We start from the raw sequence: 27,961 nt of genomic DNA, 5'->3' as shown, positions 1-27,961 counted from the left end.
TCTAGTCAGACAAAGAATGACCTGCATGACACATCAAAAGGTTATCAGACTAGTGCCATATGAATATTATGCAAATGAAGCTAATTAATATGCACACATTATGTCAGAAACCAATCACATCTTCCTACCGAATATAAACACTGCTGTATTGATGATATTTGGATTATGTTTGTTAAATTGTCTAGTCAGACAAAGAATGACCTGCATGACACATCAAAAGGTTATCAGACTAGTGCCATATGAATATTATGCAAATGAAGCTAATTAATATGCACACATTGTGTCAGAAACCAATCACATCTTCCTACCGAATATAAACACTGCTGTATTGATGATATTTGGATTATGTTTGTTAAATTGTCTAGTCAGACAAAGAATGACCTGCATGACACATCAAAAGGTTATCAGACTAGTGCCATATGAATATTATGCAAATGAAGCTAATTAATATGCATACACTGTGTCAGAAACTAATCTGATCTTGCACATATAAAGTGGGACAAAAATGTTTCACTGACTATTAACAATCATTATCAACAATTATAATCAGCTAGTGTTGACACAGGGCAATGTTATCACAACTATGAGGTATTCCAGAACAAGTTGGAAAGTTCATTTCTCAAAACTGTTGCAATTTAAATTCAGAGCCAGACAACCAGCATGTTCACTCTACATTGGTCCCAGAAGTCACAGACACAGAAAAACTTATTAGCTTTGAGAGGCCGACAAATATTTTCAAGTTGATTGAAATCTTGCGATGTCGACCATCATCGGGGACAATTTTACACATCACAGCTACAACAAATCTGGATTTCAAGGCTGATAAAAATTCCTCAATCCCATCGGTGCTTGTTATTTACTCCAATTTCTGAGCTATTAGGGATGGTATCTGTCACTGGAAGCATAGTTTCAGTCAACCAAACACATGATCTTTTTTATTTTTAGAAAACATTTGCCTGTCTGTAACACAGACAACCTCGCCATTAAAACCCAGGAATGCTAATTTCAGTATGCATATTCAATACATTAGGGAAAAAAAGATCCTAGACTTCCAAACAAGTCTAATACAAAGACATATATTGTAATATCACAGATTTTTCATGTAATAACCCCTTGAACACTTTGATACACAGTTGCTATAATTTGCTCTTGAAATGCTGTGAATAAAATAAAGGTGTGTTTGTAACAATTACCTTCTTTGCACGCTTCTTCTTCTTTCCTTGCGTCACTTACCACGTCAATGTCTGACGTATGAACAACATCATCATCATCCAGGTTGTTTCCATGATGATCATCTAATGCATCTGCATCTGCATCGTCTTGGTTACAGTAGCTTTTGTAAACTGATATTGAGTCTAGTTTGGGCGGTGGTGGGATTGGAGGTGGTGAAGATAACGTAGGTACATCAAAGAATTTACTGCGAACTGGAATTTCTGAAAAATATGAGTCGTTTTTAGCAACATGATACAATTGGGGTCATACAAACTTCCCTTATTTCTAATTAGGTGACCTAGATTTCAGAATAACAGGTGTAAGTAATTTATATCGTTTCTGAAGGCAACATTGGATGGATTCCTTGAATTGATGTTGGTGACCTTTGCCCTTATCCCACAGTGCATTGTGTGGGAAAGGCTTCACCATTTCCCAAAGTATGCCACAGGAACTGTTTTTTAACTGGGCTACCTACTGGGAAAGATCAGTGGAGTCAAATGTAGGAATATTTATAGGTTTCACACCACCATTCCATTACACAGTGCTTTTACATATATATTAAAACACATGTACACTGTGGTGGTGTGTAACCTATAAAACACTCGAAAATTTGACTCCAAGCTGGTACTGTAAAACGATTTTCACTGCCATTTAATCTCACTATTTTGATGTTTTGAGCAATTTTACTGGATTTTAATTTCATGAATTTGTCAAGAAAACAATGAGTTATATTGTTATTTGACATGTTCACATAGATTTTATTTAGTGGATTTTACTAATCAGTGAAAATGGCGTAATTAAAAACCAGTGAATAGTTAATATAAGTGCATGTGTACACTGAAACTGAAATCAACTTGTTAGTTAACAAGACACTATCACACATGGATGGTTAAACAACAAAATTAATCAATTACATTACGGGTAATCACTGCGTTTATTTGTATATGAAGCATGGAATTTATTCTTGCTAAAAAGTTTGGAAGTTTGTTTTGTATTGAAATAAATTTGAAAAAAAAGTTTTATCAATATAGACTCGCATTGACCATAAAAGAAATCATTATTCTGTATCGTTTAATTTTCATTGCTAGAAAGTTTCGCGATTTCATGATTTTATGAAATTCATGAAGACAAAATTTCATGCAAGTCAGGACTGATACTGTAGAATACTTTATTTTCACTTGGAATTTATTTTCACCATTTTCGCTGAAGGGATGATTCCGTGAAAATAAAATCCAGCGAATATACTTTTTTTTCTATATTTCACATTAAACTCATCAAAAATCAGTGAAAATAAATTCTATACAAAATGCCCAAAAAGCCTTTTCAGCGAAAATTAATTCCAGCGAAAATATAGTATTCCACAGTATATAACTTTCACTGACTTGTGAAATTCGCAAAAAAAAATTGTTTCTCGTGAAATTAAAGTAATTTACAGTATTCAGAGTAGTTCTGTCAGTTAAGATGTGTAGAACTATATGAAGATGAACACTCACAAAGAATATCCTGGACAATAACAGTACTGGGGTACTGATAAAGACACAAAAGATGTACACAATGCAATGTATAGGAGAAAATAATACAAACAGAAATGATGCCATGATACAGCTGTTTGCAAATTAAAAATAGCAATTTCAAGCTAATAAACATATCCATAATTTAACATGATTTTCTTTTTTTTTGGATAAAGTGATTATAATATAATTGGGCAATTCAAATGTCCAAACACACATACACTGTATATTCAATAAGCTCTTGATTCAAGTACATAAATACCGACCACCTCAGGCAACCTCTTAGCTTAGGGGTATTCTATAGATTTTATGAAAGCCAAGGTCATTACCATTGAATTCACTGTATATTTGATAAACTTATCAGACCAGTTATTGTGTATGGGAGTGACATTTGGGGAGAAGAAAGCTCTACAAAATCAATTGTAGAGGATGTTCAGCTTACATACTATCGGTACATTCTTGGTATCTCAAAAAATACACCAATCATGGCAATATATAGTGAATTGGGAAAATTACCTCTTGACTCTTTTATTAAGAAACAAATGATAAAATATGCCAATCGTATTGCAAATTCCACAAATACTCTACTTCAAGAAGCATACTATGTCAATAAAATTATTAAAAGTAAATGGTTTAAAAAACTTGATCTGATATTAAATAATATTAACCATTCTTATCTTTTAAATGAAACAAATATTATCTCATTATCAAAATTAAAAACAATTGATGAGAAATTAAAAGAAGAGTTTACAACTGAGTGGAAAAATGAAATAAATAATGACAATAGGAAAAAATCAAATTCTAAAAATAAACTAAGAACCTACAAACTTTTTAAAACCAAAATAGAACAAGAAAACTACTTAACAATTATGAAAAACAGTGAACTTCGCAAATCCTTAACAAAATTTAGACTTGGCAACCACTGTCTGAAAATTGAAACAGGCCGGCATACAGGATTGGATTTTAAAGACAGAGTCTGCAATATGTGCGACAATGACCATGTTGAAGATGAACAACATTTTGTCACAAATTGTCCTCATTACAATGAAATAAGATCAAAACTTTACATTGTAGCTAATAAACGTATACCAAATTTTGACAAATTTAGTAATGAAAATAAATTCATATCATTACTAAGTGACGAGAAAATGTCAATTCCTTTAGCGCAATATTTAAAAAACTGTTTTAATACAAGACAGCAGCACCTACATAAACTAAGCCAGTAATACATTCCTTGTATTCAACTTATTATCTTTTTTTTTTTTTTATGCCTTTTTGTTCCCTTACTCTTTATGTGGTTATTTTTCTTTTACTAATATCTGATTTGTAACCCTTTTCATCCCCTCCGAGGGATGTTGTGTGTTAATAAATAAATAAATAAATAAAGTATATATGGACATTTACGTTCAGTACAATCAAAGCATGGCCAAGGTCATTACCATTGAATTCACTGTATATATGGACGTTTACATTCTCGGTACAATCAAAGCATAGCAAATCAAGTGAAAGTGACCTCAGGCAAACTACATGTAGTTTTACCAACAAATTAAATTGTTTGTTTGTCTTGTGCATACAAGTATGCTTTGACCTAAAACTGTTGAGTTTATTTGTCGAGTTAATTAACTTTAACTTTAAACAGCAGCCACTAGAGAGCCGAAAAATAAAATCAGAGCAAAACACAAACCCATGTTACCTTTTCATTATTTGCAGCAACTTATCACACTTCATTTTAACTACTGTAAAATCTTTTACTTTTGCTGAATGATTCAATGAAAATAAAATACAGCAAATATACCTTTTTTCCTATATTCTACATTCAACTCATCAAAAATCAGTGAAAATAAACTCCATACAAAACAGCCAAAAAAAAAAACATTTCAGCAAAAATTTATTCAAGCTAAAATAAAGTATTTTACAGTACCTGGGAACCAATTTGATTTTCTTAACTAAAAAGTTTTTTTTCTGCATCTAAATCAATCAAAATGTGTTTCTTTGACATTTCTTTCACATTGGGTGAAAAAACAAGCAGCCTCTCGGCTGAGATAGCTCCGCTGTTAGCAAGGCACATTTCAATTAAAGAACTGAAGATATCATTAGAAAATGAACAATATGTATAAGTATGTATAGCAATTGGACTTGCTGTTTTCAACAATAATTCAAAAATATCACTTTTTACCAAAAATGACATAAATATTCATCAAAATTAGATAATTGAAGATATCATCACAAAATGAACAAATCTGAGAGAGGTCCACATGTAGTACCTATATATGTAATATCAAAGCAATTGGACCTTTGGTTTTTAACAAGAAGTTGAAAATATCACTTTTTACCAAAAATGACAAAAAATATTCACCAAAATTAAGAAATTTAAGATATCATCACGAAATGAACAAATCTGAGAGAGGTCCACATGTAGTATCTATATACGTAATATCAAAGCAATTGGACTTGCGGTTTTTAACAACAAATCGAAAATATCACTTTTTACCAAAAATTACAAAATATTCACCAAAATTAGGGAATTGAGGATATCATCACAAAATGAACAAATCTGAGAAAGGTTCACATGTAGTAACTATATATGTAATATCAAAGCAATTGGACTTTTGGTTTTTAACAAGAAGTTGAAAATATCACTTTTTACCAAAAATGACAAAAATATTCACCAAAATTAAGAAATTTAAGATATCATCACGAAATGAACAAATCTGAGAGAAGTCCACATGTAGTACCTATATATGTAATATCAAAGCAATTGAACTTGCGGTTTTAAACAAGAAGTCAAAAATATCGCTTTTTACCAAAAATATTCACCAAAATTAGAGAATTGAGGATATCATCACAAAATGAACAATCTGAGAAAGGTCCACATGCAGTACCTATATATGTAATATCAAAGCAATTGGACTTGCGGTTTTTAACAAGAAATCGAAAATATCACTTTTTACCAAAAATTACAAAATTATTCACCAAAATTAGGCAATTGAGGATATCATCACAAAATGAACAAATCTGAGAAAGGTCCACATGTAGTACCTATATATGTAATATCAAAGCAATTGGACTTTTGGTTTTTAACATGAAGTCGAAAATATCACTTTTTACCAAAAATGACAAAAAATATTCACCAAAATTAGAGAATTTAAGATATCCTCACAAAATGAACAAATCTGAGAAAGGTCCACGTGTAGTATCTGTATATGCAATATCAAAGCAATTGGACTTGCGGTTATTAACAAGAAGTCGAAAATATCACTTTTTACTAAAAATTACAAAAATATTCACCAAAATTAGAGAATTGAAGATATCATCATGAAATGAACAAATCTAAGAGAGGTCTACCCCAGGTACATACACACCAAGTATCAAAGCATTCAGGCTTGTATTTTTCAAGAAGAAGTCGAAAAAATAAAACATTGACACGGACGACAACGGACGCCGACGACGGACGACGGACAGTCACTCATGATAAGCTCCGCTCGACAAAGTCGACAGCGAAGCTAAACAAGCAGCCTGTCGGCTGAGATAGCTCCGCTGTTAGCAATGCACATGGCAATTAAAGAACAGAAGATATCATTAGAAAATGAACAAATCTGAGAGAGGTCCACATGTAGTACCTATATGTATAATATATCAAAGCAATTGGACTTGCGGTTTTCAACAAGAAGTCAAAAATATCACTTTTTACCAAAAATTACAAAAATATTCATCAAAATTAGAGAATTAAAGATATCATTATGAAATGAACAAATCTGAGAGAGGTCCACATGTAGTACCTATATATGTAATATCAAAGCAATTGGACTTGCGGTTTTCAACAAGAAGTCGAAAATATCACTTTTTACCAAAAATTACAAAAATATTCACCAAAATTAGAGAATTAAAGATATCATTACAAAATGAACAAATCTGAGAGAGGTCCACATGTAGTACCTATATATGTAATATCAAAGCAATTGGACTTGCGGTTTTCAACAAGAAGTCGAAAATATCACTTTTTACCAAAAATTACAAAAATATTCACCAAAATTAGAGAATTAAAGATATCATTACAAAATGAACAAATCTGAGAGAGGTCCACATGTAGTACCTATATATGTAATATCAAAGCAATTGGACATGCGGTTTTCAACAAGAAGTCGAAAATATCACTTTTTACCAAAAATTACAAAAATATTCATCAAAATTAGAGAATTAAAGATATCATTATGAAATGAACAAATCTGAGAGAGGTCCACATGTAGTACCTATATATGTAATATCAAAGCAATTGGACTTGCGGTTTTCAACAAGAAGTCGAAAATATCACTTTTTACCAAAAATTACAAAAATATTCACCAAAATTAGAGAATTAAAGATATCATTACAAAATGAACAAATCTGAGAGAGGTCCACATGTAGTACCTATATATGTAATATCAAAGCAATTGGACTTGCGGTTTTCAACAAGAAGTCGAAAATATCACTTTTTACCAAAAATTACAAAAATATTCATCAAAATTAGAGAATTAAAGATATCATTATGAAATGAACAAATCTGAGAGAGGTCCACATGTAGTACCTATATATGTAATATCAAAGCAATTGGACTTGCGGTTTTCAACAAGAAGTCGAAAATATCACTTTTTACCAAAAATTACAAAAATATTCACCAAAATTAGAGAATTAAAGATATCATTACAAAATGAACAAATCTGAGAGAGGTCCACATGTAGTACCTATAAATGTAATATCAAAGCAATTGGACTTGCGGTTTTCAACAAGAAGTCGAAAATATCACTTTTTACCAAAAATTACAAAAATATTCACCAAAATTAGAGAATTGAAGATATCATTACAAAATGAACAAATCTGAGAGAGGTCGACATGTAGTACCTATATATGTAATATCAAAGCAATTGGACTTGCGGTTTTCAACAAGAAGTCGAAAATATCACTTTTTACCAAAAATTACAAAAATATTCACCAAAATTAAAGAATTGAAGATATCATTACAAAATGAACAAATCTGAGAGAGGTCCACATGTAGTACTTATATATGTAATATCAAAGCAATTGGACTTGCGGTTTTCAACAAGAAGTCGAAAATATGACTTTTTACCAAAAATGACAAAAATATTCACCAAAATTAGAGAATTAAAGATATCATTACAAAATGAACAAATCTGAGAGAGGTCCACATGTAGTACCTATATATGTAATATCAAAGCAATTGCACTTGCGGTTTTCAACAAGAAGTCGAAAATATCACTTTTTACTAAAAATGACAAAAATATTCACCAAAATTAGAGAATTGAAGATATCATCATGAAATGAACAAATCTGAGAGAGGTCTACCCAAGGTACATATACACCAAGTATCAAAGCATTCAGGCTTGTAGTTTTCAAGAAGAAGTCGAAAAAGTAAAACATTGACACGGACGACGACGACGGACAATCACTCATATGATAAGCTCCGCTCGACAAAGTCGACAGCGGAGCTAAAAAGCTGGCGTGGAACTAAACAAGTTTGGGTTACCAAATTTAAATCACTGTCATGTGGTGATTACGATATATAAGGAATAAGCATGGATCATTAGTGTTTTATATGTCATAACCATTAAGTGACTATGATTTAACTACATTTAGTAGTTTGTACAATAGCTGTCACAAATTGGAAAGGCCAATATGCATAGATCAACTTGTAGTCAATTTCTCACAGTAGTTGGTACTTTGATACCATGCCACACCGGGGTACACCGTATAACCATGGCAATTCTAGAACACTCATTGACAAATTCGATACATCCGTGATACCATGGATGTACTAAGAAGTACTTAGTACATCCATGGTGATACAAAATATTAGACAATATCAAAACAATTGTGGTCATTGATTGAGCTGTAAATAAACAATTCATTTTTACACACACATGTACTGGTATACAATGTCTATATTGAATCACTCATCAGTGATGGTCCATTTAATGATAGGCCAGGGTGACTCCTACAAAAGTCAGATGATGGTATTACTAAATGCTGGTAATTTACATCAACAAAACCAATCGGGTAGATTTCACACAGTTCTCCATAACACAAATTTTTCAAAAAAAAATCTCTTCTCAAGAAAACCATTTATAACTCACCACAGGAAACAAGGGGAAATGGTTTTGGCCATTTTGTTTTACAAAATTGATACATTTGTATGTTTTTTTTTATTAGTATTATTATTTTTGAATTTTCCATTAAGATAGTGCTATATTTCAAATTTTTAGTGAACATTTTTTTTTATTCTTTTCTAAAATTCAGAGATGAAAAACTAAAAAATGATGTGATACAGTTTAAACTGGCATGCAATGACTAAAATTTATAACGACTTTTTCCACCCAGTCTCATTTCAGAAAAGTTGAAAAAGTACAAATTATGAAAGTGATGGTAGATTACAATCCATCAGGGGAGTTATTACAAAACGCTACATAGTGTACATACAAGATCTATTAAAGATTCTTCTCAAACTTTTGGGGTCAGTATCCTTTAACAAGGCCAGGATTTCATAAATGGTATGGTCAATATTGACTGAGTAAATAATAACAACAAAACATTGAACTTGTTTATTTTTGAGTGTTCACAGACTGAAAGGATGATTGAACAAATTAAATGGAACCGCATTTTGACAGCAAGCAGCAGCCAGGCACCTCACAACAAGATCTCAAGTTACTGACGACGTGACAGAACACTGGATCCAAATATCTAATTTGTCCAGCTGTAAAAGACTACAAACTCCACAAGTGGCTCCGAGTATTACTCTTCATTACAAGTGGTCATTTAGCTGGTTGCTGATCTATTTTTAGGATTTAATGCAATGATTCGTATTCCCGTATCTTGTTGCCTCTTGTAACTTATACAGCCAATTTGCATACTTTAAACCGTTTAATTTCAATACTAGAACTTTTTGCGATTTCTGGATTTTATTTCTTTCATAAAAGTCAACGTCCACTGCTACCATAAGTTTATTGTATGATCACTGTACCATATTTGTTCCATTACAAGCACAAGCATAGAAGTGCAAACAAACCCAACTAGCATTTATTGTATCATGGACTTATTAAAATACAATTTTTCTTTTAGTTGATTTATTTATTTAGCCTTAGTTATTTACGTAAACATATGCATTACTAAAAGCGAAAATATATCGTATTGCATATTAAATTATTACCTATTTTGACAATAGACACATTTATGTAGGTGTACATGCTACTAACACTGATAAAAATAAATTCAAGAGCATGTTTCTTTCACTGAATGAATATTTGTTTGATTTTCGATAAAAGCATGCATTCGTATCAAACAACGAAAGATAAATACTTTGCATTGTAAACTGAGCTACTCCATATCAGTGATGACAATGTTATTGATCGTATTATTCGTGACATACGATCAGATCAGATCAGATCAGATTTCCAATAACTGGTCTTATTACATGCACATTCTCCTACAGTCCTTTTGTGTTTGAACGATTTGTCATCTTAGTCATTGCACAGGCGCAAGAGAGTACATTTACCACGTCTACTCTCGGTACCTGAATAAGGTCGCGAAACTACGTTATATGGATATCTCTCAAAATAACAATGCATAGTGTCCCGGATACCACATGGCACCTACAATTCACAAGCAAGCAGCAAACCGGTATTGACACCGGAATACAGATCTATTCCATTATGGTTTACATAAGGTTACTCTCACTTAGCCTTGGAAACAATTTTTGGTGGGAAATATGAGGAATCAAAGCGAAAAATACAAAATCATTCAGAATAAATGCTACCTTCCCGCAGCTTACCTCATACTGGGGCCTTTTCTAAAATGTAGAAACAACACCAGGTCTGATATTAAAAAAAAAAAATCAGTATTTGGAGGTAATAGTGGTTTGATTGGACAATTTAATCATTGAAGGTACATGTCCTAGTCTGAATGCAAATAATTTATTCCATACACAGACAAGTAAAATAAAGTGGCCATCAAACAACTACAGATACAACCATTAAAATTCAACAATTATTTGTCAAATGTGTAGAAAAACAGGAAAAAAAACACATGATAATTACCAGACGGTGAAAGAAAACGCACCTCACTGCTGAGTGTGTATAATGGAACGTTATTGGGTCAACCATTTGATGTAATGCAGTACAATACAAGTATACACACTTCGATTTAATATAGATCCCATTGTCTGAACCAGCACAATAGCTGAGTTAAAATGCTTTCAACAGCACAGCCGGGGTAAAGTAATATTTATAATAATATAGTGAATGTAACAAGATAAATAAATTATGCATAATATGCGAGGTGCCAGGTGAGAGACCAATTTGTACCTTATTAATACTAATCAAATTATATAAACCGACTCAGACTTTCCTATAATTTGCTCAACTTTTTGAACACTAAAGTCAACTAACCCATTTTTTCCCTAAAAGCCAATAAGAAATTATGTCCATTTTGTCTAAAACTAACAAAAAATTCATGGAAAAACAGAAAAATGGGTATTGCACCCAAATCTTTTGGTGGTAAAAATATGGCATTCAAAGGGTTTCAGTACAATGTGCTTTTTGGGTTTATTTCTCATTTTCTCTTCCCTCTGAATGAACAACCTCAAAGATTCAAAAGGCTTCTAAGCACCTAAGTTAAGAGATCAGTAGTCTAATTAGATAGTTGTTAAATACACAAGTTAATGGATTGAAGGTTTCTGCAGACACTAGTACAGGGTATTTTGCAAACCAAATTGAAAACCATTTACGACTTTTTTTGTTCTAAAATTTTACATTATTTTTAGTATTGTCTTCCATGTTTGAATTTAAATAAATGCATTATTAACAAATTCAACTTATAAACAGAAAATCTACTTTTTGTCATATTGGAACCTGCATGATTTACTCAGAAATGTTCCAAATCTTACGGCAATGTGAAATTATTGATTCAAAATTAACAAAGAGATTGTTGACAAATTTCACACATACAAATTGGCAAAATGTTAGACCAAAATTTTGGCAGAGACAAATTATAGTGTTTACTATTTACTTTGGACAATATACAACACCTACCATGTAAGTCTGTGAAAGCCATGTAGGAAATGAACATCGATGACACTTTTCATTTTATTAAAATTTTTCACTAAATAATTAATATATTACAGGACAACTCTTAATGGGTACGTGTAGTGGAATATATTAGAATTATTGTCATATTAAGCACCATGGCGATAGAACCATATGGGACCTCCTGGGTTAAACACTGCCCTACCTTATGTCGACAAGATAGCAGTGTTCAGACATCACATGCTACTTGACGGTTCTGCTGTCCATATAAGAACATTGTGGTGACCGAATCAAGTAATGAATACCCAAACGTTTGATGCCAATCCTAATTGTTCACAAAATTTAGGTACACCTCAAATATCAAAGCAATCAGGCTTGTAGTTTTCAAGTCAAAGTCAAAAATATCATTTTTGCTGAAAATAGATAATTTTAAGATATCATCACAAACTGAACAAATCAGACTAAGGTGCAGCCAAGGTTTCTACATATAAATTATCAAAGCAATCAGGCTAACTGTTTTTAAGAAGTCAAAAATATCATTTTTGATGAAAATAGATAATTTAAGATATCATCACAAACTGAACAAATCAGACCAAGGTGCAGCCAAGGTTTCTACATATAAAATATCAAAGCGATCAGGCTAACTGTTTTTAAGAAGTCAAAAATATCATTTTTACTAAAAATTTATAATTTAAGATTCATTACAAAATGAACAAACCTGATATAGGTCCACCCAAGGTACACACATATAACATATCAAAGCAATCCGGCTGGAAGCTTTCAAGAAAACGTAAAATATGCAATTGTTGATGGATGACAGCCAACAGACCTATTGAACAGCTCCACTCTGTCATCTCAGATGACAGCAAAGCTAAACCCCTGCACAAAATCTTATCTAATTCATTTTAAATCACAAATTAATTACATCATGAAATGCTACTAAATAGATAATATTAATATTATGACTCATGTCTCAACCTTTCTTAGCCTGAAATGATAACAATAAAGTGTTTTTCATTGAATCTGAAATTTATGAATTTTGATATTTAGACAACAATCTGAGGAGCAGTAAGATTACTATACAGCCATGGGAGGGCAATGATCTTTTATATCATGCATTTTTGGTGTTATTTTTAATACACTAGTTATAGATGGAAACATAAAGTGTTGTTTTATTCATCATAGATGAATGTCATTAATATACCAAGATAATAATGCTTTTAAAGGACAACAATGCATTGTACACTGTTTAGTGAAAAACTGCAGAGAAATTTCAAAATTCTTCTGTGCATCCACCATGATTTGAATATACCACCACATCACAAAATCAGAATACCTCTCCTGGAAGCTGAATTCACACATGCAGCTTTTTACACGGACTAGATAAATAATCTTAATATGGTGACCTAGATTTAATGTTGAATTAGTAACACTGTCTTTGCTATGCTATCTACGCTATCCAATTTTTTAGTACATGAAATGATGATAAAAGAGCTGACTGAATTGAGGAACATTAAAAATTCAAACAGGATGCACCTAAGCAGGGGGTGGGTGTGACAATTCAAACAGAATGCACCTAAGCAGGGGGTGGGTGTGACAATTCAAACAGAATGCACCTAAGCAGGGGGTGGGTATGACAATTCAAACAGAATGCACCTAAGCAGGGGGTGGGTGTGACAATTCAAACAGAATGCACCTAAGCAGGGGGTGGGTGTGACAATTCAAACAGAATGCACCTAAGCAGGGGGTGGGTGTGACAATTCAAACAGAATGCACCTAAGCAGGGGGTGGGTGTGACAATTCAAACAGAATGCACCTAAGCAGGGGGTGGGTGTGACAATTCAAACAGGATGCACCTAAGCAGGGGGTGGGTGTGACAATTCAAACAGAATGCACCTAAGCAGGGGGTGGGTGTGACAATTCAAACAGAATGCACCTAAGCAGGGGGTGGGTGTGACAATTCAAACAGAATGCACCTAAGCAGGGGGTGGGTGTGACAATTCAAACAGAATGCACCTAAGCAGGGGGTGGGTGTGACAATTCAAACAGAATGCACCTAAGCAGGGGGTGGGTGTGACAATTCAAACAGGATGCACCTAAGCAGGGGGTGGGTGTGACAATTCAAACAGGATGCACCTAAGCAGGGGGTGGGTGTGACAATTCAAACAGAATGCACCTAAGCAGGGGGTGGGTGTGACAATTCAAACAGAATGCACCTAAGCAGGGGGTGGGTGTGACAATTCAAACAGAATGCACCTAAGCAGGGGGTGGGTGTGACAATTCAAACAGAATGCACCTAAGCAGGGGGTGGGTGTGACAATTCAAACAGAATGCACCTAAGCAGGGGGTGGGTGTGACAATTCAAACAGAATGCACCTAAGCAGGGGGTGGGTGTGACAATTCAAACAGAATGCACCTAAGCAGGGGGTGGGTGTGACAATTCAAACAGAATGCACCTAAGCAGGGGGTGGGTGTGACAATTCAAACAGAATGCACCTAAGCAGGGGGTGGGTGTGACAATTCAAACAGAATGCACCTAAGCAGGGGGTGGGTGTGACAATTCAAACAGAATGCACCTAAGCAGGGGGTGGGTGTGACAATTCAAACAGAATGCACCTAAGCAGGGGGTGGGTGTGACAATTCAAACAGAATGCACCTAAGCAGGGGGTGGGTGTGACAATTCAAACAGAATGCACCTAAGCAGGGGGTGGGTGTGACAATTCAAACAGAATGCACCTAAGCAGGGGGTGGGTGTGACAATTCAAACAGGATGCACCTAAGCAGGGGGTGGGTGTGACAATTCAAACAGGATGCACCTAAGCAGGGGGTGGGGGTGACAATTCAAACAGAATGCACCTAAGCAGGGGGTGGGTGTGACAATTCAAACAGAATGCACCTAAGCAGGGGGTGGGTGTGACAATTCAAACAGAATGCACCTAAGCAGGGGGTGGGTGTGACAATTCAAACAGAATGCACCTAAGCAGGGGGTGGGTGTGACAATTCAAACAGAATGCACCTAAGCAGGGGGTGGGTGTGACAATTCAAACAGAATGCACCTAAGCAGGGGGTGGGTGTGACAATTCAAACAGAATGCACCTAAGCAGGGGGTGGGTGTGACAATTCAAACACAATGCACCTAAGCAGGGGGTGGGTGTGACAATTCAAACAGAATGCACCTAAGCAGGGGGTGGGTGTGACAATTCAAACAGAATGCACCTAAGCAGGGGGTGGGTGTGACAATTCAAACAGAATGCACCTAAGCAGGGGGTGGGTGTGACAATTCAAACAGAATGCACCTAAGCAGGGGGTGGGTGTGACAATTCAAACAGAATGCACCTAAGCAGAGGGTGGGTGTGACAATTCAAACAGAATGCACCTAAGCAGGGGGTGGGTGTGACAATTCAAACAGGATGCACCTAAGCAGGGGGTGGGTGTGACAATTCAAACAGAATGCACCTAAGCAGGGGGTGGGTGTGACAATTCAAACAGAATGCACCTAAGCAGGGGGTGGGTGTGACAATTCAAACAGAATGCACCTAAGCAGGGGGTGGGTGTGACAATTCAAACAGAATGCACCTAAGCAGGGGGTGGGTGTGACAATTCAAACACAATGCACCTAAGCAGGGGGTGGGTGTGACAATTCAAACAGAATGCACCTAAGCAGGGGGTGGGTGTGACAATTCAAACAGAATGCACCTAAGCAGGGGGTGGGTGTGACAATTCAAACAGAATGCACCTAAGCAGGGGGTGGGTGTGACAATTCAAACAGAATGCACCTAAGCAGGGGGTGGGTGTGACAATTCAAACAGAATGCACCTAAGCAGAGGGTGAGTGTGACAATTCAAACAGAATGCACCTAAGCAGGGGGTGGGTGTGACAATTCAAACAGGATGCACCTAAGCAGGGGGTGGGTGTGACAATTCAAACAGGATGCACCTAAGCAGGGGGTGGGTGTGACAATTCAAACAAAACATCCATTTCATGTAAAAACCCATGTGGAAAACATAATGTGTGTATGGGGAGGGGGTGTCAGGAAATCTTTGTTGACTATCGTTCACAGACGTAACACATTACAATCTTGCATCGCAGGCCCAGATGGTGTGACCCTAAGCCGTGCGATAACACTGACACATTTAGCTGGTGTTTTCCCACCATGAATAACCCTATCATATGTAATTTAACGACCTGTGTTAACAACCTAATCTGTTTGCAGTTTAGAGGATAGGAGTCCTGGTGATATTCAGCATCGCTAGGCAACGCCATGCATCTTTCATGCTGGCATGAAATTGCTCATTCCTTAAATTCATATGTGAAACACCCGGCTGCGAAGACAAGCACTGTTGTCCAGATGTGAACAGAACAAAGAAAATCAAAGCCACCCCACATCACAGTATTTTTGTTTTTTCTCTATATTTATTTATTTATCTGGGTACCTGAAAACTTTCACTAGGTCCAAAATGATCAAATCACCAACATTTTACATTTGTTTTCTCTATTAGTAACACATGGGTTTAATTTTCGCTGGAATTAATTTTCGCTGAAAAGGCTTTTTGGGCGTTTTGTATGGAATTTATTTTCACTGATTTTTGATGAGTTTAATGTGAAATATAGGAAAAAAAAGTATATTCGCTAGATTTTATTTTCACGGAATCATTCCTTCAGCGAAAATAAATTCCAAGCGAAAATAAAGTATTCTACAGTATGTAGATGATAGTGGTCTGTTATAAGTCATTAAATAATCCAGTATACAATAAATAAAACTGTTGGTTTTCATGCACCTATGTTTAAGATGGACTTCTAATTAAGCAAACATAGTATTTGACAAGTTTAGGTACCTTATTTTGGAAAATATACAGATATGTAAAATTGATTTAATTTAATTTTTTCTGGTGCTTGTATGAACAAAGAACTAATGTGGAAAATATTCTAATTTAAATTTTTAATCATACTATAGTAGCACTTTAGCAGCATACGTGTGTATATCCTGGATTGATGTAAACTGATTACCGCCATATGGAGATAGTCAAGCCAATATTAGTCATCAAATCACAGAAATTAAGTCAATAACACACATGCATACAATTTCAAAATAATTTAGAATCATGGACTTCTGAGTAACCAGTCAACCATTCTGTTGGTTCCCCACTTTTCACAGTAGTCTGAACATACTGCCTAGACTTTACTCATTAATCATGTAAATTTATTCGCATTTTATAGACTTTACTCATTAACCATGTAAATTTATTCACGTTTTATAGACTTTACTCATTAACCATGTAAATTTATTCACATTTTATAGACTTTACTCATTAACCATGTAAATTTATTGGCATTTTATAGACTTTACTCATTAACCATGTAAATTTATTCACGTTTTAATAGACTTTACTCATTAAACATGTAAATTTATTCACATTTTATAGACTTTACTCATTAACCATGTAAATGTATTTGCATTTTAAAGACTTTACTCAATAACCATGTAAATTTATTCGCATTTTATAGACTTTACTCATTAACCATGTAAATTTATTCGCATTTTATAGACTTTACTCATTAACCATGTAAATTTATTCGCATTCTATGAACTTTACTGGTTAACCATGTAAATTTATTTGCATTTTATAGACTTTACTCATTAACCATGTAAATTTATTCGCATTTTATAGACTTTACTCATTAACCATGTAAATTTATTCACGTTTTATAGACTTTACTCATTAACCATTTAAATTTATTCACATTATATAGACTTTACTCATTAACCATGTAAATTTATTCGCATTTTGGAGAAAATGTGGAACTGTCATCCAATGCTTGGAAAATTGACTTATTTAGATTAAAGTGTCTTATATTTATCAACCACTCAACATCATGGTCACTCAAAGGAGGCAAGATGCATATGAGTCTGCATCCATCACACAAGGTATAATGTGCAATTAATGTAAGATGGGATGTAATGCTGTTAAGGTCATGTGACCAAAATATTGAATAGTGTCAAAATGCATATTATTTGACAACTAAAATACAACACCCAATTGACATATATGCAACCTAATAGGGGAGGGCGTTACCCTGAGAGGGCAGTGTGCACATGAATAGAAATTTGCATGATGATAGGTGAAGAGAAGGGAGATGACTTTAAGAGGACTCAGAGACACTGTAAAGCTCATTGACTCAAGGCTATGAGTCTGATGAATAAACTGAATAGGATACAATAGAACATACCAAGTTGTTCAACGGATAAACTCCTTGATTGGGAGCAACAACAACTATTCTCGTATCCACGATCTAGGATCGACTTTTCACCTCCATGGACATCAGAATAATGAACACCATGTTCACAAATATTTAAACATGCCATTCTCACAGAGTACACAGCAGCATGACCTAATTGCACTGGATAACGATTCCCTATCCTGTCATATTTGGAGTAAAATTTCCAGATTGTATATCAAAAATAATAAACATAAGTTTAGGTTAAAAATTCCACAGATATCTACTTCCTAAGCCTTAGGGTATAGTTTCATGTCATTTCCATAGTGTATTGCAGCAATGTAATTAGGTCAACTGAACACAAACATAAATTATCATGTTATCACATTTTAATTACTTCAAGTCTAATTGATCAATTTGACACTAATTAACAGCTTGGTAATTACATGTACTAGTAATCTCTGGCATTCACTTACCGGTGATAAAAGACAACTCCTATATACTGTAATAGACCAATTAACATATTTTTGTGAATTTTCAAACCAAAATATTTGTTCAATAAATCTGTCTGTAACCTCATAAATTTACACCAAACAAAAATGGTATAGAAATAAACAATTAAATTTTGAATATCCATTAAAACAATGCCTAATAAATACAAAAGTGAAGAAAGCAGAGGGCAATCTTCTTAAGGTTGATTGGTATTATTTCATGTTTTCTGAAAGAATTTTCATATGGAAAATTTAAATGATAAGACTTTTTTGTTCCAACACTGAACTTTCATAAAATATGCAGAGTTTGGTTTATAAACAGAAAATGTCAAATTACTTGCGAACATAACTGCACAAAATGTTAACAATAACAAAGTCTTTTAGTTGTATGTGGGTATTAAAGCTGGTATATTTTGCTTCAATCCCATTTTTTTTAATATACATTTTATGTGTGCTGTGAGTGAAATTTCATCAGCCAGCTCACCACTTCAAGCTTGGCTTAAGACGTGTGTTATAAGGAATTCTACAAACACAATTATATCGCTAGAATGCATGACCTAGATGTATGAAATGGATTGCTATTGTGTGATTGGTCAAGTAGGTGTTAATAAGTAAGGTAATATTATCCAATACGACTCAAGTTAACATGTCAGAAATTCCATACTTGTAACTCTACCATCGTTGTTTCAGCTTTATGTAACTATTTTGGAGTTGACGGTATCTGTATTGTATATGGTGTAGCAGCAAATACTAGTACCTCTGTTAGTCATTAAATAACACACAACGAGAATATTCATTTTATTGGAATCTAGCTCATTTCTGTTTTATGCAATCAAAACTTTCCAAACGTCCACTGCTTTCTGTATTGTTTAGAAATAAATTTGTTTTCAAAGACTCACACAAAATCAAAGTTTGCAGGTTGTGAGGTACAATGTATCCATCGAAAATTACCATACATGGTTTTGAAAACTGCATATCCTATAAATCCTTGTAAATTTTACATATCCTGAAACTGATTTATTTTGTACTATATATTTTATTTTTTATTTATATTATATTTTATTTGTTATTATGTGCATATTTTATTTTATCCAGGACGAGGTACATTTATGTCATTTTGTTAAAATACAAAAATGTATAATTACACCACTGCTAGATACACCACTGCTAGATACACCACTGCTAGATACACCACTGCTAGATATACAACTGCTAGATATACAACTGCTAGATATACAACTGCTAGATATACCACTGCTAGATATACAACTGCTAGATATACAACTGCTAGATATACCCAGTGTTCTCCCCAGGAATTTAAACCACTGTGGCGGCCTAATTTGCATATCATTTACATAATAATAGAAATTGACCAAAGCACATTTACACCCACACAATAAACAACATATATTTTCAAAAACAAAGTGGCAGATATTTATTTGCTTTACACAGTGTTATAAACACTTTTATTTTGGGCATTTTTGTAATATTAATTAATGAGCTCCGTCACAGTGCAAATTTTTTTTTTTTTTTGAGTCAAAAAATTACGTTTGAATTTAAAAACGAAACATTCTCGATATGCAATTGCTGCAGACTAAAAAGAAACAAATAAATTGTAAAAGGTTAAATGAAACTGTTACTCAACTGAAACGTTTCAGCCAGGATTATGTTCAAGACTTTCATGACCACATAATTATTTGGCGGATTGCTGGTTATTATTCCGACCATCAGCTTCTACAACGTTTACATTTACAGTAAATGAACGAAGAAATAACACTTCCAAACAATCATCAAAGTTACGACGTGACATAACTTACTTCGCGGTGTTATACACCGGTTATACCAATAATTTCTCTTACTCAGTCATGATGCCATGCAAAAATTAAATACTTCCTTTTTTATATGAAAAAAACGTAAAATTTGAACTAGTTTTATCGAGAGAAATTATTTTTCATCACTTGATCACTTTGTGAAAAACACAGACCCGCCATGATAGCTGAGACGCGTTAGTTGACCGCATGTGTCCATGAATTTTAGCTATCAATCTAAAGACTGCATCTATTGTCAGAAAATATTTACTTACAAAGAGGTGCTAATTTTACAAAATTGACTTGTATTGTTTAAAGCCGATACCACATCGCACGACTATGTCTATTGTTTACAAATTATTATCCACGACTGGCAGGATGCTTGTCGGTCGGTACGTAAGTATAATAACAATATGACAATAGTCGGACGCGTTTCCGTGGTGGTCGCTAATTTTGAGTGCCGGTCGGGCCGACCAGCGTGACGAGATCCCCAATGAAAAAAGCACTGTGGCGGTCTTGCTGATCACCGTGGCGGTGTCAAACCGGTGTGGCGGCAAATCGAAGCACTGTGGCGGGACCGCCACGCTGTTTACATCCTGGGGAGAACACTGTATACCACTGCTAGATATACCACTGCTAGATATACCACTGCTAGATATACCACTGCTAATTATACAACTGCTAGATATACAACTGCTAGATATACCACTGCTAGATATACCACTGCTAATTATACAACTGCTAGATATACCACTGCTAGATATACCACTGCTAGATATACAACTGCTAATTATACAACTGCTAGATATACCACTGCTAGATATACCACTGCTAATTATACAACTGCTAGATATACAACTGCTAATTATACCACTGCTAATTATACCACTGCTAATCATACCACTGCTAATTATACCACTGCTAATTATACCACTGCTAATTATACCACTGCTAGATATACCACTGCTAGATATACCACTGCTAATTATACCACTGCTAATTATACCACTGCTAATTATACCACTGCTAGATATACCACTGCTAATTATACCACTGCTAATTATACCACAGCTAATTATACCACTGCTAATTATACAACTGCTAATTATACAACTGCTGATTATACCACAGCTAATTATACCAATGCTAATTATACAAGACAGAGAATTATACAAGACAGAATTACCTTGTGAATGGTGACAAAATTTAACTTTGGTAACCAAAGAGTTAAAACTTTGTGTTGTGAGAAAAAAAATGAGATATCAAATTCCCTCTGCCCGACTTGCAACACCCCTATATAACTGGTCTGGCATGTGGAAATGGCTATTGTCTGAGTTATGACTTCATCAAATCTTGTGCATAACGCTGCGTAGGAGTTTCCATAAAGTGCTTGTAGACAAATATGAGTAGTGACAAAAATATCCAATGGCGGCTTTTTTTTATCTATTGTTACTGGTAATAGTAAAATCATTAATGGATTTTTTTAGATAGCCTCAAGTCATTTTTATTGAAATCATGCATTCTTTAAAATATCCAAAATATTGCTTTTTGTTTTTGATGATACATCATTTAGAATTTTTGAAGTTTTCTCAGAGAGTTTGATTAGATCATATACCAACTGCTGGGCTCAGTTGAACACTTTCAATTTGTGAAGTTTTCTCAGAGAGTTTGATTAGATCATATACCAATTGCTGGGCTCAGTTGAACAATTTGAATTTTGAATATCTATCATCAAAAAATTCCGTCTTGTTAATTCATCTGTAGTTGAATGTTTTGGGCCAGTACAACTTGGTGGTAAGCATTATTGCTTTTTAAAGCTAATTTCAAATGTACATGATGGACTTTTTCAAGGTGGCAACGGTTAATTCACCTCCCGTTTAACTTGTAAGAAAACAGATTAAGTTTAAATCGATGATAGAGGAACTGTGCCAAATACACTTTGAATTCACTTTCCACATTATGTTCAGATGTGCATGGAATATATATGTGAGTTTACCATTCTCAAATTTGTTTTAGTCCCAGAGCTTTGTCTGCTCGACCAAAAGACAAAATTGATGCAAAAAGGTTTTGGGTCATATGAAAAGATCATAGTTTACCTGAATTACTGAATTTATTGATGGATGTTTTACTGTACGGCCAACATTTTCATAGAACGACACAAAGAGTCTGACTCAAATTCTACAATCTGACTGACAATTTGACTCCAAAATAATAACACTTATGCCAACCAGTCTGACTTATTTCAGTCATTAACGAAACACACAATACACAAAAACAGATGATTTTGTTAGACGACATAAACATAACATCACATACATACCTGGCGGTTGTTGCTTTGGTGTATTTTTAGGTGTAGTCTGGGTGCAGTGGTCTATTAATACTGCTGGATTCGGAGGCGGTGGTATGGGTGGTACATCTACTAACTCGCTGTGACCATTTGCACCATTATCGAGATCACCTACTGATATTTAAAAAGAAAAAGTCAAAAACTTTGATTCAAAAGCTAGAATACACTTCTACTAAAGGACATACAATATTAAAACTATGGTCCATGTATTGCTGTTCACACCACGGTCAATGTTTTTTACGCATGTTATATAGGCTCCATATCAAACATGTATGACGGAGGCGTTTCAACCTTTCAACTTTAATTCAATGTGTAGTTGTTTTTGTTGGCAAGCTTTTTCCAATTTCTATGACCAGTATTAGCACCAAAATAACTTGTGTGGGTGATAGTATGATTAAAACTAAGCAAGGAGTTGATTTTAGTAATGAAGCCGAGCATGCAAGGAAGTTTATTCCCATAATGCATCACACCAAAATTTACTATTTTGTTGAACCAAAACAATGACGTCATTGGTTCCACCCAATTAGCATGCATGATGATGTCATACATCTTTTGACAAGATCATAGTGAGTACACATAGCATTTGTAGAATATACGTAACATACTCGTTTCAAGATACGAGTGAACTAACCAGACGAAGCACATTAATCCAGAAACATTTCCTATATTACTTACTATGCACTGTACATTCTCTGTGCCGCAATTCAGATTAAGTAAACATCCTTGTAAAACGTGCTGATCATACAAGTCACCAAATTTATCGCTAGTAAACAGTATTAACAATCGGACAGAGTACGTACACAACACTGTCGTGGAATTAACCACCAAAATGAAGGCAGCATCGAAGTGATCCGTATAATGGAATGAAAAGCAGCAATGATCAACAAGACAAGGTCAACACATTCATGCACTGATACCAGGCATTACTGTGCTTTACTGGTTGTCCTTTTCATTGTTAAAATACTGCTCTCACTGAATAAAGACCGGAAACAGTCTTTGTACTAAAGGTACATTGTTTGTTTTCCACGCTACAGTCTCCTTATATGTACAGTTTGTTTTCATTACAGAACATATGAACTATGACCTCATGATGGGAAATACACCTCCACCGGAACCCTACCCAGCAATGCTGGTCTCAAAGGTTATCTAGGGTAGAAAGGTCAGCCTTGTTCAACTTAAATTAAAAATTCAGACATTAATTCTATTTTTGGTTTCGCGTTTGAAAGTTTTGCCAAAAGTATATATTTTTCAAAAAAACTTGTTGATTGTGGGACAGCAGTCTAACGAAACAGACAATTTTCTAGAATCACTTTTTGTATTAAAAATATCCAGATGTAATGACAATTTACCACAGTATCTGACGCCATTATTACCGAAGTAAATTTCTTGATAATTTTAAATCAATAATTTACTGACTATATTAATCACCCAGAACCTAGATTAGAAAAGAAGATTTCGTGTCTCATAAATGTTATCAACAGAAATAATTAATAACTAGCGAACATTTCTAGTAGCAAAAATGTAACAGTAGTACCGGACGGTAAATAGATGTATAGCAATTGTTTTTAAAATGATATAACTAAGCAATACTGTAAAATACTTTATTTTCGCTTGGAATTTATTTTTGCTATTTTCACTGAAGGGATGATTTTGTGAAAATAGAATCCAGCGAATATACTTTTTTTCCTATATTTCACATTAAACTCATCAAAATCAGTAAAAATAAATTCCATAAAAAACAACCAAAAAGCCTTTTCAGCGAAAATTAATTCCAGCGAAAATAAAGTATTCCACAGTATGTGAATATGAGAATATTCAATTCGAACCAACAAATAGGTAAATAAAAACAAAAATAGTGGCAGAAATATTCAAAACTGTTGTAGCGTTTCTCAATAATTTCTCCATTGCTTAGTTCACGCAATAAACTTTTTTGGGATTCACAACAAATCACTGGAAAGTCATAGCAAAGTAATGTGGTTGCGATTGTAAATGCTGTTATTGTCTGCTCATGATGTCCTCATCTAATCTCTTTAACGTACTGAACAGCATTCTATAATTACATCAGTTCTATTTTTAGCAACATTACATAATTGTGACAAATGCTATTAGACTCAAAAATAGTAAAAATCAAATTTCAAGCAGAAATGATGTCACTGACTTTGGTCGTTCAAATGCATTCTGTCATTGGCTGACGAGGGGAGTATTTACTGTCATGTTGAATGAAAACTTGACTTCCTTTGTGATGTATTTTGAAGTGAATTGAGCTGAATGTGTGGTTTATTTACAAACAATAAACAATCTGCACATACATGTATACTGCACAGTAGGAATTGAATTTAGAAATAGACATTGACAATCATCAGACACTCGGCAGAGATTTGTCTATAAAAGACTGAATGTATTCAAAATACAGCAAATTGAAGTTGACTTTTTGAACACGATAATTTTTCCAGTCAAAATTTTGCTATTTTTTTTTTTATTTTTCTATACCTTCTTTGTTAATTTTTAAAACTTGAAAAAATGTGAAAAAAATAATCCATGTTGATTTTATGAAAAGCTACAAAGCACTGGCTTGAAAGCGTCAGTGACATTTTACTTATACATGTACTTAAACAGCTTACATTATTTTAAAAACAAATTCTTTAGAAAAACATGCCTTAAAATATTGAGAAAATGTATACATAATTTGTTTATATGAAGCCCAACACAAAATGGCGTGCATGAACAATGCGAATGTGAGAGCTGACACACCAACAAGCAAAGGGGTCACAAATTATTCAGCTTTAATGCAGCTGTCATTATATGTGGCATAGAAAATTAAATAAAAAAAAAAAAAGAAAATCCTCTTAGCAAGGGCAACATGTGTTTATAAACAATAATAGCTTCACAAGAACATGTCAAAGCATTTAGAAAAGGTTTTACGCTCGAATTACTGGAACGTCGTTGAATTGTATCCTGGTGTTTTGCTATCAGTTTCAAATCATCCCACGCAACATCTACAAATCAGACAAATCCAATGGCAGACTAACGCTTTCAGACATGTACCATATTGCCTCTAATACAAAGTCAAACACACCTCCAATAGAAGTACATGTGCTGTATTTTCTCTATTAGAAAGCACACCTCCAATACAAGTACATGTACTGTATTTCCTCTATTAGAAGCACACCTCCATTACGAGTACATTTTTATACATGTACTGTATTTCCTCTATTAGAAGCACACCTACAATAGAAGTACATGTACTGTATTTCCTCTATTAGAAGCACACCTTCAATGAAAGTACATGTACTGTATTTCCTCTATTAGAAGCACACTTCCAATGGAAGTACATGTACTGTATTTCCTCTATTAGAAGCACATCTCCAATACAAGTACATGTACTGTATTTCCTCTATTAGAAGCACACCTCCAATGGAAGTACATGTACTGTATTTCCTCTATTAGAAGCACACCTCCAATAGAAGTACATGTACTGTATTTCCTCTATTAGAATCACACCTCCAATGGAAGTACATGTACTGTATTTCCTCTATTAGAAGCACACCTCCAATCGAAGTACATGTACTGTATTTCCTCTATTAGAAGCACACCTCCAATGGAAGTACATGTACTGTATTTCTTCTATTAGAACACACCTTCATAGAAGTAAAATAATTATGATTTAAAGCACATCTAATTTGAAACCAATATTTGCGACATTACCTTTTGTGCACAATGGACACTCTTCAACACTAAACATACACGTATAGCACCGTGCATGGCCGCAAGTATCAATCAGTTTACGTTTCTTTCCTTTATCAAATGGCAATTCACAGGCTGGACAGCAAGTACTATTTACCTCCATTATTAAAGCATCTGTAACACAAGAAAACATTTTATTTGAAATTAATTATTTCTATTCCTGGTGTGCATATTTTCCAATAGATGTTTTTCCGTCCACTGTGATATCAAACATATTGCATAAAAGATGTGGATTAAAAGTCTGCTGCAAAAATTTGAGGATATAATTTTTAATTTTTGTCATTGCTCAATGTTGAAATGCAGATTTTTGAGAGGGAAATTTTACATTTAGATATTCTTACTTCTTCAAAATTGAACATCACCAAATACGTATAGCACATTAAACCTGGAAATAATTTCATATGCATTTCATCCCATATGATGAAGTTATGACCTTTGTTTGTTCTTTTTTCATTCAATTTCATGTGGGATATCGCAATGAGCAGAAAATGGTCTATCATAACATGTAGATATAATGTACAGTAAGCATGCCTTTGCATCTGTGCGTATTTGTGTTATATTAAAATATGCAAAATTCATATACAGTACATACAAGTAATTATTTTTAACATGGCTTCACTTTGATGCAAATTTGGTACATGATTTAAAATTATAACAGATGTGGTATATAGTGGTTCTAGTTCACCTTGTAAGGACTTTGTGATAAACAGTTCAAGATGCAAGATACAGTTATGGGTATTTACATAATTGGATGGTGAACTACACGTAGCATATCAGTGGGGAGGCACCTTGTAACAATATCACAGTCCAAATATGGGTGTTTATGCACACATGAACGTCAAAGTTGAGAAGGCATCCAGTTTAAAGCCAACTTTTACAGAATTATCTTAGTATAACATGTATATGGTTACATGCAGGGATGAATACAGGGAGTATTTTTATTTGTCAATTAAACTCTTTGTGCACCGAGTCAAACTCTTTGGGCATCAAGGCAATTGCCTTTGATGCATCCATGAAGTTTGAACCCTACCATATATGTACTAGGGTTAGTAACAAAAAGTGACGCTGTCGAATGGTTTGCACATTTGTACAAACCTGTAAAGAATAATCCCTCAACAACGTTAGCAGAGCGTAGTAAAAAACTGCAGAAACGTACATACACCCTGCATTACTACGACTGTTTATAAAAATAACAAATTTGATTGAAGAGATAAAAGAACAGACAGAAAAAGAAACTTACTCAGAAATGCACCAAAATATGAATAGAATAATTCTGAAGCATAGTAATCCTCCATGGTACTAGAGACTGGTGTTGCTGCTACATCAAAACACAGCCAGTATGTGTACAATAAACAGATCAGCCCAGACTAGCGACCAATCATTGATGACCCACTGTTTAGTAATACTACATTTATGATACTATTTATAATAACTGCCATCGGGTGTAACAACCAATTATCATGCAAAATATAGACATCAATAAATTCATATTTTCGGATTTGTATTAAACGCGAACTAAAGTCGACAAATAAAGCATAATGAAATAATGGGTGGAAGTGAA

At 34.1% G+C, this 27,961-nt stretch overlaps 1 protein-coding gene across 2 annotated transcripts in view; it reads right to left on the bottom strand.

Annotated features, from left to right (window-relative positions):
* The window catches only part of LOC102808122 (protein TANC2-like), a 100,675-nt gene that overhangs the window by 25,290 nt on the left and 47,424 nt on the right, over nucleotides 1-27,961 (bottom strand). For both annotated transcript variants that reach the window (XM_085495252.1, XM_078006979.2), the window contains exons 2-4: nucleotides 26,362-26,514; nucleotides 22,630-22,770; nucleotides 1,194-1,433 (exon numbers count right to left, since the gene is read on the bottom strand). In XM_085495252.1, the coding sequence (XP_085351378.1) occupies nucleotides 1,194-1,433; nucleotides 22,630-22,770; nucleotides 26,362-26,503 (523 nt within the window). In that variant the 5' untranslated portion in view covers nucleotides 26,504-26,514. The remainder of the gene's footprint in view (nucleotides 1-1,193; nucleotides 1,434-22,629; nucleotides 22,771-26,361; nucleotides 26,515-27,961) is intronic.

The sequence above is a fragment of the Saccoglossus kowalevskii genome, chromosome 21 (genome assembly GCF_978046115.1).
Source record: "Saccoglossus kowalevskii chromosome 21, keSacKowa6.1, whole genome shotgun sequence".
Classification (NCBI taxonomy): Eukaryota; Metazoa; Hemichordata; class Enteropneusta; family Harrimaniidae; genus Saccoglossus; species Saccoglossus kowalevskii.
This window is presented reverse-complemented; position numbering and strand designations above follow the sequence as displayed.